This window comes from Mastigoproctus giganteus, chromosome 14 (assembly GCF_048544385.1).
Source record: "Mastigoproctus giganteus isolate SK-2022 chromosome 14, ASM4854438v1, whole genome shotgun sequence".
NCBI classification, from domain to species: domain Eukaryota; kingdom Metazoa; phylum Arthropoda; class Arachnida; order Uropygi; family Thelyphonidae; genus Mastigoproctus; species Mastigoproctus giganteus.
In genome coordinates, this window is record NC_143588.1 from 33,950,758 (window position 1) to 33,964,137 (window position 13,380).

At 37.4% G+C, this 13,380-nt stretch overlaps 1 protein-coding gene across 4 annotated transcripts in view; it reads left to right on the forward strand.

The window, feature by feature from the left end:
- LOC150075057 (transducin beta-like protein 3) overlaps positions 1 to 13,380 on the forward strand; it is a 472,089-nt gene that overhangs the window by 338,693 nt on the left and 120,016 nt on the right. For all 4 annotated transcript variants that reach the window (XM_090388931.1, XM_090388932.1, XM_090388933.1 and 1 more), the window contains exon 17: positions 12,186 to 12,244. In XM_090388931.1, the coding sequence (XP_090245057.1) occupies positions 12,186 to 12,244 (59 nt within the window). The remainder of the gene's footprint in view (positions 1 to 12,185; positions 12,245 to 13,380) is intronic.

Sequence of the window (13,380 nt, forward strand, 5' to 3'; positions counted from 1 at the left end):
TAATGCATGAATAATCACTGCTGATAATCAGATCAAGAGTTTTACTCCCTCTTGTTGCCTTTCTAACATGCTGCTGTAGAAAACAATCATCCAAGAAATCCACAAAAGCCTTGCTAATGTGCAAGTGTCCAATCCACAAGCTCCAGTCTATATCTGGGAAGTTAAAATACCCCATTATAAGACACTGATTTTCTGGCCCACTCTATTTTTCTGTGTAATTGTTCATTGTACTCGTGAGAGTCATTAGGCCTATAACAAACTCCTAACGTCTTTTTTGCTTTCCCAGTGCTTGTGTCACACCAAACTGACTCAACATTGCATTGTCCACTAACATCAATTGGATGCACTTTCTTTTATTTTGTGTTTCTTAACTAACAGCATTACCTCTCCTCCCTTCCTATCCTTTCTGTACACATTGTTCTCCCCAAATTCTAATTCTGCATCCTTTATATCTGAGTGGCATCATGTCTGTGATATCCTAACAATATCCCCTTTGGATATCCTAACCAGCACTTCAAATTCACTAAAATTATTTACAATACTCCTAGCATTGGTGTACATGCAAGTATACATGCACCTATGTATATATATATTTATATTAGAGATAAAAAAGAAAGTTAAAACGACAGTAACTAATATTTATGGGTCAATGCAGATGCAAGCAATCATGCATTACACCCATAATATCTATAAAATATTAAGGATAATAGAAAATAATAGAAAAAGTAAATCAATCAAATAATAATACTATCAGAGACTTAAGAAAACGCAAAAAAAAAAAAAAAAAAAAAAAATTATCGCTTTTTACAGACAATCTAGATGACTTCAACTGGGGCCATCCACCCAGACTGAAGGCAAAAAACGACAAGCAGTTCTCTGTTTCTGTAATGATCAATATATGCTAAGTAATTTTAATCTAAACCAAATATAAATCAAATGTAAATAAAAAGTTAAGAAATTTTAGAAATATTAGAATCAAATGTAAGAAATATAAGTAAAATGTAAATGTAAGCATATATTAATCATCGTTGACCCGACAGAGAACGTAATTTAATGATTAAAATAAGATAAAATATATAATACACACTACATATTTACCGTATCTAGGACATAATGTAATAGTCGTCAAAATAATATGTGGTGCCCCCTATGTGATGGATACGGTAAAAATAAATATAAATAAATAATTAAATTTAAGTTAACGCAAAGAGAAACATGCAGATAGTAAGAAGAAAAACTAAAGGAATAGGAATAATAGAACTTGAACTTCACAAAGGCGAAAAATAGTAGTATAGATAAGAAATAGTTTCTTCTACCTCAACTTATATCTTGTAATGTCTTTAAACTGTCCTACACTCTTTATTTTTATTTCTCCAAAATTATTAGGGCAATCCAAGGACGTAGGAGAAACTATTTAAAGGGTGTATCAGGGTAGTTTACTATAAAAAGAACACCAAGTCTTAATTGTTTACACAGTAATGTCAGAAGTGTCATCAATAAAATTAGTGAATTCGAACTGCTGGTTAGGACAAGTAACACTGACATAATAGGGCTTATGGAAACTTAGTGCCACTCGGAAATAGGGGATGATGATTTTCAGTGTGGTATGTACAATGCATTTAAGAAGGATATGGCAAATAGAAGTGTGGGGGGGGGGGGGTATGCTTCTTATCAAAAAGCAACCTGAGCACAACAGGAGCTTTCCCGCATTCAGATGTTTTACATGCTAGCATAGAATCTATATGGTGTGAGATAGTGGGAAGCAAAGGTATAAGAAGAGTAGGAGTAATCTACAGGTCGGGTGATTGTGAAGATTATATTATATTGCGAGTCTCTACATGCAAATGAAATGGGCAAGTAAGCATGAATGTCTTATGGGTGATTTTTAACTTCCTCTAATAGATTGTAGCAAAATTCGACATGGGGGATAAACTTTTTAAATCAACTAGATGATTGTTATTTGTATCAACATGTCAGGGTAAGTACTAGGGAAAAGAATATTCTAGAGCTGATCATCACCCATGAACCAGATAACGTAATAGTGCTGACAGTAGAGCAACCAGTAGCAATAAGTGATCGTGGAGTCCTACGATGGGTGATGAAGAGAGAGAGGTAACAGTAGTTAAGGCAAAGGAATGGGTTATAATTTCAGGAAAGGAAATTACAATGTCTTAAGGCATGGCCTACATTAATTGGGTAGATATCACACAGAGATTGAATACAGTTAAAACATTAATCACAAACACCTTGAATGCATATATACCATTAAAAAAATACTCCATGAAGAGGAGCATTCCAAGTTCGATGAATAATGAAGTTGTTCTATTACTTGAGCAGAAAAAGATAACATGGAAAAGTTACAGAGGAATAAAAAGTAGTGAACAGCTAAAAATCAATATGTAATATTGCCACAGAACAGGTAAAGCTAGCAAAGTCAGATTATGAGAAATTGCTGGCAAAGAGAGTGAAGAGTATGGATTATGGAATTCTTCACATATATAAATGCAAAGAAGTGAAGCACAAACCAGATCAGACCCTTGTGTGATGGATGTGGGATAGCATTAGATACCCCAGCTGATGGGGAAGATGAACTCAACAGTTACTTTGCATTGATATTTACAGAAAACTTGGTGCCACCCGGAAATAGGGGATGATGATTTTCAGTGTGGTATGTACAATGGATTTTAGAAGAAAAACCCTTTATGTCAATGGGAAATTATGGAAGTGAAGTTAAAAATGTATAATTAATGCACATCATTATTTAATGAAAAAACTTTTGAGCCTACAAGTGAGTAATGCTCCTGGGGTTGATGGCATATACCCTGTAATTTTAAGAGAGAGAGAGAGATACATTGAGGCTAATTATTAGAGTATCACTCTAATAATTAGCCTCAATGGATTTGAAAAGTGCCAATATATCTCCAATACCTCCAATGAAGAATCCCATCAATGCTGATGGGATTCTTCCTCTTGCTCAGCACCTGAGAGGGCATAAATTCAAATTGAGGAAAGACAGATGTAGGATAGATGTGCAGAAGTTTTCCTTTAACCAGAGGGTAGTTGGTTGGTGGAACAGACTTCTATCCTTTGTTGTGGAAGTTGATAGCCTAAATAAATTTAAGGCTGAACTGGACAGATATTTGGAACGAACGGAGGGGTAAAATGGGAGCAGGTTTTTTTTTTTTTATGATGCTGCATAAGCTTGCTTTTTTGCATCATATGCCTCTACTAATGCTAATACATTAGGGTGGTTCTAAGAGTGCAGTGGGAAATTATTGACCAGTCAGTCTAACTTCAGTAGTAGTGGAAATCATCGAGGCAATGATTCAGGGTGGAATTCAGAATCGTTTTTCTGAAAGATTCACATCATGGTTTTATAAAGAAAATTAGTAACATATACGGCATACCCGATATCCTTCCTGATGAGGAACATGCATAGAAGAATATGAAAGCTGTGGGAAGATGAAGCTACTGTAGAGTTGTTAAAATTGGGAGGAAGAGACACGACACAGAAAGTGGCAAGACTCTTCACAAAATGAATTAGAGAAGGTGTTACGCCTAAGGAGTGGAATAATGTAATCATAGTTTTGCAGCATAAGAAAGGAGATAAATCAGAAATTGAAAATTATAGACCAATTAGCTTGTTATCTCACATCTACAAGTTGTTCACAAGGGTCATTACTAACAGATTAGAAAGAATACTTGATGAGAATCACCCAAAAGAGCAAGCTGGCTTTAGGAAATTCTCAGCTATGGATCACCTTCATGTAATATCGCAGCAAATGGAGAAAGCAAATGAAAATAAAACACTATTTTGTCTGGCATTTGTGGATTATGAAAAGGCATTTGATTCCATACGGCATAAGGCAATGTTTCTGGCACTGGAACGCAAGGCATAGATATCCCATATATTATTATTATTATTATTTATTTATTTATTTTTTTTTTGGTAGTTGTTGGCGCATCGGCTTCTGTGGCCATAGTGCACCTCACAAGGTTTTTGCAGTACTTTGATCCAAGCCCGAGGCAGGATTCGAACCCGCAACCTTTAGGTTGCCAGGCAGGCACTTTACCCACCTGTCTAGCCTGGTCGGCCCCCTATATATTATGATTTTGAAGAAAATTTATGCGAATGCTACCTCCTTTATTAGAATAGGCAAAGGCAGTAGTAAATTTAAAATTGAGAAAGGCAGTAAAAAAACATCACAATATCTCTGATGTTGTTTACTGCTGCACTCGAGGACTTTTTCTTAAGATTAGACCGATCGCAGAAAGGTGTCAATGTGAATGGAGAGTACTTAAACCACGTACACGATTTGCAGATGACTTTGTGATCATAAGCCACAATCCCAAAGAATCAGAGGAAAATCTTAATCAGTTATGCAAAGTTAGTAAGGATTTCATACTAAAAGATGAATATGGATAAAACAAAAGTAATGAGGAACAAATATGCCACAGAAAGGGATATAATGGTTGTCTAAATTAGGCAACCATTATATCCCATTATATCTAAATTAGGCCTAAATGGTTGTCAGATGAACTAATGAGACATGTGGCAGAGAAGAAAAATGCATGGGATACATACAAATTAATGGGTGACACGGAAGCCTATGATAGATATAAGTTGGTCTGTAACCAAGTCACAAAGGAGATTAGGCAGGCAAAGGCAGACTACGAAAAATCCTTGGCAAAGGATGCAAAGAAAAACAGAAAAGAGTTCTTTACATATTTAAACTCAAGAAGGAAAGGGATGAATCAGATTGGTCCACTGGATATTGATGGTTCAACAGTTGAGGATCCTGCTCAGGTGGCTAACAATCTAAACGAGTATTTTGCATCTACATTCACGCATGAGGAGTTATTCAGGAAGGAGAATGATGTAGGTAAAGTAAACATTGGCAGTGAGCTGGATGATTTTGTAATAACTGAGAGGAAAGTGGAGGAGAGATTGTTGAGGATAAACATAAAAAAGGCACCTGGGGTGGATGGGATCTATCCAGTTATATTAAAGGAGGCAGCAAAGGAAGTAAGCAAACCCCTAGCCATAATTATGAGAGCTTCTTTGGACTCAGGGGAGGTACCCATAGACTGGAGATGTGCAAATGTAACCCCAATTCACAAAGGAGGATTAAAGGCTGACACAAGTAATTATAGACCTGTTAGTTTAACTTCTGTTCCAGGTAAATTAATGGAGGCACGTTAAAGAAGCACTGCAGGATCATCTAGACAAGAAATCAGTTATAGCTCAGACGCAGCATGGTTTTGTTAAGGGCAGGTCTTGCCTGACTAATTTGATTGGATACTATGATGTAGTCACAAAAGAACTGGATGCAGGGAATAACTTTGATATTATATATTTGGATCTTAGAAAGGCTTTTGATACTGTTGCACATAGAAGACTGCTGCACAAATTGGAGCAGTGTGGCATTGGAGGCAAATTGCTGCTATGGATAAGGGGATGGTTGAGTGGCAGAAGACAGAGAGTGGTAATCAATGGACACTGCTCAACGTGGACTAATGTTATTAGTGGAGTTCCTCAGGGTTCAGTGTTGTGTCCGTTGTTGTTTTCGGTGTTTATGAATGATATTGATGATGGGATATCAAGTTTAATGTCCAAGTTTGCAGATGATACAAAGGATGGCAGGGTTGTTAAGGACACTACTGACGCTGTGCTGCTGCAACAGGATCTGGAAAGGTTGAACAGATGGGCTGAGAGGTGGCAAATGAAGTTTAACATTGACAAATGTAAAGTACTACATATGGGAAACAGTAACCCCAGAGCAACGTATCCACTCTGCGGTACTACACTGACAGTGGTGGAGAATGAAAAGGACCTGGGGGTAATTGTGCAGGCAGATATGAAGTTCTCTGAGCAGTGCAGACGAGCTGCAAGAGTAGCTCATGGTGTCTTGTCAATGATATACAGGAATTTTTCTAGCAGGGATAAGGAGGTGATTATTCCCTTGTATAAGGCAATGGTTAGGCCACATCTTGAGTACTGTATACAGGTCTGGAGGCCTCATTTCAAGAAGGATGTAGAGCTGCTGGAACGGGTACAGAGAAGGGCAACAAGATTAGTGAATGGAACAAAGGGTTGCTCTTACGAAGAAAGGCTTAAGTTTTGCAAATTACAGTGTCTGGAGACTAGGCACCGGCGAGGTGATCTGATAGAGGTATATAAGGCTTTGAATGGTTTGAGCATGCTCAATGCCAATGGGATTCTTCATCTTGCTCAGAATAATCACCTCAGAGGGCATAAATTCAAATTGAGGAAGGACGGATGTCGGATAGATGTGCGGAAATTTGCCTTTGGCCAGAGGGTGGTTGGTTGGTGGAACCGACTTCCATCACTTGTTGTTGAAGTTGATAGCCTAAACAAATTTAAAGCTCAACTGGACAGGTATTTCGAACGAACGGAGGGGTGAAATGGGAGTGGTGTGTGTGTTTTTTTTTTTTTTTTTTTTTTTTTTGGCTGATGCTGAATAAGATTGCTTTCTTGCATCATATGTTTCTACTAATGCTAATGCTAATAATCAATGAAGGAACAGTTATTGTAAAGGTGGATTCATATACGTATCTGGAACAGGTCATTAGCTGTAATAATGATAAATGGCTGGAAGTCAAGAGAAGGATAAATTTCGGACGGATAGCATTCAGGAAATATAGTCACATACTGAGGTGCGGAGCAATATCCCAATTTGTCTGAAACTTAAAATAATGAACTAATGTATACTCCCCACCATGACTTATGCATGTGAAACTTGGGCACTCACCAAAAGAATGGAACAAATTATATTAGGACTCAAGTAAAAAATATTCTTATCAAAACTAAAATGGGCTTGGGCAGGACACATAGCTCGAAGACATGGACTAAGAAAAGAACAGAATGGTACCCAAGAGGAGCTAGAAGAAAACTCGGAAGACAGCGACGTAGATGGACAGATGAAATTCACAAGTTCGTGGGTGGTTCTAAGAGTGCAATGGATGGCCATTGCACAAAGCAGTAGGAACTGGAAAGTTGCTGGAGAAGCCTTCATCCTGCAGTGGATTGAAAATGGCTGATAATGATTGCACATATCTAGTTCGTGGGGAATTTGCCCTGAGGCTAAGGATGCTCTCATAATTATGGCTAAGGGTTTGCTTAGTTCCTTTGCTGCCTCCTTTAATATAACTGGATAGATCCCATCAACCCCAGGTACCTTATGTTTAACTTCAACAATTTCTCCTCTGCTTTGCTCTCAGTTATTACAAAATCATTAGGCACCCCGTTACAGTTTGATAAACTTCTGGCATTTTACTCTCTTAATTACTCCTCGTGTGAATGTAGATTCAAAATACCCAGTTTTTCAGCTATCTGAGCAGGACAATCAACAGTCAAACCATCGATACCAAGGGGACTAATCTGATTCATCCCTTTTATTTTAGAGTTTATATAAGTAGACGTCCTTGCTGTTTTTCTTTGCATCCTTTGCCAAAGATTTCTCGTAATCTGCCTTTTCTTGCCTAATATCCTTTGTGACTTGATTCCAGACTAGCTGATATCTGGTAAAATAAAATTAAGGCTTTCTCAGAGCGAATTGTAACAGGTTTAATAATATATATATAGAAACATATAAACATACAAAGCTTTCGGTTGGTTAGACAACCTTCTTCAGTTGAAACAAAACATAAAATTACAGTTAGAATGGAGGCGTGTACTGCCAATCTGGTACGTGAAGCGCGTGGCTAATTGTTTGAGGTTGAAGTCTGTGGCTGTGACGTATGTGGACGTGGCCAGCGCTTGTCAATGGACAGGACTATTGCTTCAGTGATAGGGTGGACTTGACAACCACTGTTCCTGTTCATTGAGGTATTGGAGCATTTGATGTTTAACGATTCCAACCAGGCGTGGCACAGATAATGGTGGGACTTATCCACAATCATGACATCGTGGTGTGGGTCAGTGTCGTGGTGGGTTGCCCAGACGTGCTCAGCAATAGCTGAGTGCTCCACATCCGCCAAACGGATCGCCCTCTTGTGTTCAGAAAGGCGTTTTTCGAGCCGCCTTCCAGTTTCCCCGAAGTAGCAGCTAGTGCAGTCACAGCAAGAGATGCGGTAGACCAACCCGCTCTGCAGTAGGGTGGGGACAGGTGTTTTTACGTTGGAAATGAGGGATCGTAGTTTGTGAGGGCACATGCATGAAGACGACAGTCTATTGTAAACCTATGTGTGCTGGCCAATTTACCAACTTCCGGTCAGCACACGCACGTAGTCATCTTCTTGCCACTGCGCGAACCTTGCTGACTCGCGCCTGGACACACTCTAGCTCTGTAAGTGAGAGGCGCACAGAGATCGCTAGAGTCAAAGCGGACCTCGCGAGGTGTGGCTATCCCATCAATACCCTTGACAGGTGTGACCTACAGGCACGCGACCAACAGAAACATCCAAAGTGGTGACTCAACCACGAGCGCCTATATCCCATACTACCCAAACATATCACAACAGGTCTGTAGGATTTTAAAATCGCATGGGATAAAGTGCCTCCAACTCCCAGGGAGAAAACTACGATCCCTCATTTCCAACGTAAAAACACCTGTCCCCACCCTACTGCAGAGCGGGTTGGTCTACCGCATCTCTTGCCGTGACTGCACTAGCTGCTACTTCGGGGAAACCGGAAGGCGGCTCGAAAAACGCCTTTCTGAACACAAGAGGGCGATCCGTTTGGCGGATGTGGAGCACTCAGCTATTGCTGAGCACGCCTGGCCAACCCACCACGACATTGACCCACACCGCGATGTCGTGATTGTGGATAAGTCCCACCATTATCTGTGCCGCGCCTGGTTGGAATCGTTAAACATCAAATGCTCCAATACCTCAATGAACAGGAACAGTGGTTGTGAAGTCCACCCTATCACCGAAGCAATTATCCTGTCCATTGACAAACGCTGGCCACGTCCACATACGTCACAGCCACAGCCACAGACTTCAACCTCAAACAATTAGCCACGCGCTTCACGTACCAGATTGGCAGTACATGCCTCCATTCTAACTGTCATTTTATGTTTTGTTTCAACTGAAGAAGGTTGTCTAACCAACCGAAAGCTTTGTATGTTTATATGTTTCTATATATATTATTAAACCTGTTACAATTCGCTCTGAGAAAGCCGTAATTTTATTTTACCAATATGAATCCGGAGCGCATAGGCCTTTTTAACCATAGCTGATATCTGCCATAGGCTTCTGTGTCGCCTGATAATTTATATACATCCCATTCATATTTCTTTTCTTCCACGAGTTTCATTAGTTCATGTGACATCCATTTGGCCTAAACCTGGACTAGTATTTGTTAGTTGGAACAAAGAGCCTAGTAGCTTCCAAGATTACTTCCTTGAATGTTTAATGCTTAGAATTTGCTATTGGTATCATCATCAGTTGGTCCCACTGTACAGAAGTTAAAAACTGTCTGAGACCACCGTAGTCACTTTTATGGAAGCAAAAACCCTTCCCATTACCCCTGATTGTAATTATATATTTAAGTAAATCCCACATCAGTACACTGTCATCACTGCCACCTAGTAATTCCTTTATCTGCAAATTCTTAATACACAAATAATCACTCATGATAACCAGATCAAGAGTTTTACCCTCTCTGGTTGCCTCTTGAACATGCTGCTTCAGAAAACAATCATCCAATTGCTTTCTGGTTTTGTTATTGCAAGAAGTTGGGTTCCAAAGGATCAGTATTGGAACCACTGTTTTTGACTTTCTAAAATCAAAATGACATTGATGAAGGGATACGTGGCATAATGTCTAAATTTGCAGCTGATGTAAAGACTATAGAGTAGTTAACAATCACCATGAATTAGAGCCTTTTCAGAGTGACCTAGATAGACTTCAGGGATGGTCAGAAAAAGTGGCAGCTATGCTTTAATTCAGCAATTTGCAAGGTCTTACACCTGTGGAACAGTAATTCCCAAATAACTTATACACTTGGTTGAGTTGAACTAAAGTCAGTAGTGGAAAAAAGGGACTTGGAAGTTATAATATGGCCAGACAAAATTCTCCAAGCATTGTAGACAGATGGTAAGAAAGGCCTGGTGACATAGCGATGATTTATTGAACATTTGCTAGCAAAGATAAGGAAGTCGTAGTCCTATTATATAAGGCTATTTTTAGACCACACTTGAAATACTGTTTTAGTATGGATACTGCACCTAAAAGAAGACATCAAGCTTCTTGAATGGGTCCAGAGACTGGTAACTCACTTGGTGAGATCGCCAAAAGGACATCCTTATGAGGAAAGACTTCAAATATGTGGGTTGTGCATTTCGTAAACTAGGCACCTTACAAGGTTACTTGATTGAGATGTTTAAGGCTCTGAGAGGTGATAGTAAAATGAATGAGGATGAAATCTTCATAGTTATAAATGATTCTAGAACTAGGAGCCATAAATTCAAGTTATGGGGAGAAATGTTTAGCCTGGATTGTAGGAAGCTTTATTTTAGCCAGTGAGTTATACATGACTAAAATAAGTTACGTACATGGGTGATATGAGGCTGATAGTTTGGGGAAGTTCAGAATCAGCTGGATAGTTACCTACAGGAAGAGGGAAATGTATAGGTTGTCTATTTCCTTTTCTCTTATTATTATTTATAAATTAATTATTTTATTTTATTATTATTATTACTTTTATTTATTTATTTTGTGGCTGGTGCAGCATAAGCCTTAGGCTTCCTTGCACCATTTAGCCATTACTAATACTATTTATATACAGGTAAACCTTGTTTTGCACTGGTCCGATTTGCACCGATTCACAATAGCGCCGATCACTAACCACAAGACTATTTTTATTTATTTATTTATTTATTTTTTTTTTGCAATTTTTTTATAAATTGAAAGTTTAAAATTTTGAGGCAGAATGTATCCGCATCGTACTGTGTATCATGCACTGTTCACGTGATTTAGGACAATCTGTGTATATCAGCAATTAGTGTGTCCGTATCATAGCCAGTCAGAGACGAGAAAAATTCCCACTCTCAAAGTAGTCACTTGTGGATGCGGGTGGTAAAGGTTCGTGCGATGAATTTACGCCATTTACTCATGTTGTAAATTTATTACGCTAAATTTTTTTATTAACTGTGCTATAAATAAATTAAATAATAATTAATAATAGTGATAGCCATGTGCAGTTTTTGCCAATCATGTTATAAAGTTTTTAATTTAACAGAATAAAGAGACGCATCTCTGGTAAAAGAAGTTAATTGAATCCTGGTGTAAAAGGCACGTTGATCTATCACATTGGAAAATAAGGTGGAGATTATTTGGAGGATGGAAGAAGAGCTTCCATTCACTGAATGAAAGCCACTCTAATGTGTGTAGGGCTATGAATGTGTCTCCATTGACTATTACTACAACTATGAAGAATGCTAATAAAATAAAATCAATGTAAAGTGGCAGGTAAAATTTTCGGTGCCCGGAACATAACCTTGTGATTTCTGATTGACTCTATTATATAAATGTTCCATTTGCACTTGTTCCCCCAGGAACGTAACCCTGGTGTAAATTGAAGGCTACCTGTATATATATCCCCCCTCACAGGTTTCAATTATGGTGTGCATAGTTGTTTTGTGTTTGCAATATACTTTCTTTATTTTAGCATTCAGTTATAAGAAATACATTGTGGGTATTTCTTATAATTGTATAAATAACTAGATTTAATTCTTTTTAAGTATTGGTTTTCTGCCCTAATTGTTTTAATCATGTAAAATGAATGAAAGTGAAAGATCAAAGAACTTTTTAGGTTATTTGGAAAAGGAAAATATATATCCCCCCCCCCCCCCCGAACTTAAACTTTATTATAAGTTCCATGTTTTCACTGGTCTCTATTAAAAATAAAATAACTAGTTTTACTGTAAACAGACACACAGCATTATTAAGAGCTCAAGGTATGTTTATTGATTTTGACAGTAGTGCTTTTTATACTTAAACTGAATTTATTCTATTTTAGAGTTCTTGATTTTTTAATCAGTAAACTGTTCGTTTCTTTTTCCTCAGCTTGCCATCAGAAAATTATGAAAATAATAGACATGTCCATTATGACTACTAGATTGCTATATTTTTTAGGTAAATAAAGCTTATTTCTGATTGATGTACTTATAAATTCTAATTAAGCAAAGCAGTAATTACCTTCTTTCCTCCACTCCTAGGATGTAACTGAAGAAGAACATGCATCAGCCCTTGCACAGAAGCATCATATAATTGTTCAGTACGTTTCTTCAGAATATTATCCATTTGATCAATTTAATTTATATATGTATCTGCAGTGCTTTTTTTGTAAAAAAAAAATACTCATTCTTTGCTATCAGGAAAAATTGAAAATTAAAAGGACATTAAAGTACAATACTCTAAAAAATTATTTCCTGATAATTGTTACTTAGTAGTAATGCTTTTGGAATAAGAACAACAAATTAAGTATATTAAGATACAGTTTATTAAGCATACATTTATTATTCAAGTATATGAAAAAATAAGTAAATGTTTAATAAAAAATAATAAGTAATAAATAAAAAATAATAAGTAAAAATTAGTAAAAATATAAGTAATAAGTAAAAAATAAGTAATAAGGAAAAAGTAATTTTGTAAAGTTTTTATAGAATATTCCAAATTTTTGAGTTCTCACCCAACACACTATGCCGACTTCTTACTGTTTGTGTCTGTTGCTGAATGGCAAAACCGAAGCAGCCACAAATTGACATATTTGCTGGATCGAGGTGTGTCAGTGGTGGATCTACAATTTTAATTAAGAAATAGTAGTGAAGAAATTGTTTTTGTCATCAACGAAGCTGTGGTTGGTCTGATGATCAGATACATTTGTGAAAATCCTTATTCACATTCATTTGATGAAATTGGTATCGTACTCATACTCAGCATTTATGAGCATTCATAAAATGCTCTTCAATTTTTCCGAAACCATCTTTTCTATTAGGTATTCCTGAAATGGTCGAATTGTATCTCTTTTATTTAACTGAAGCCTAATTGACAATTTACTAACTTCGTTCTTACCAAATGCCAACATTTCATGTTTAGAAGGTTTAATACTTTCGTTGTCCTCATTTTCCTTCTATTGTCAACGATATTGTCACTAGTTCTTAAATTTGATATTTTTCTTTCTTTTTTTGAAACTGTCCAAAATTTTGGTGTCATTCGGATATTCAGCTACTTGACCATGTAAACAGAGATAGGGAAAATTTATGGAAAAATGTGGATAACACAGTTCTGCAAAACAACAGATGATTACTTGTCGGGGTAAAAGAAAATAACCCTCTCCTAATTCTCGAATGCGGCGCAGCAGTGATTCACAGCAGTGTCCAACCTATGACCCACGCGGGAAGTGAATTAAAA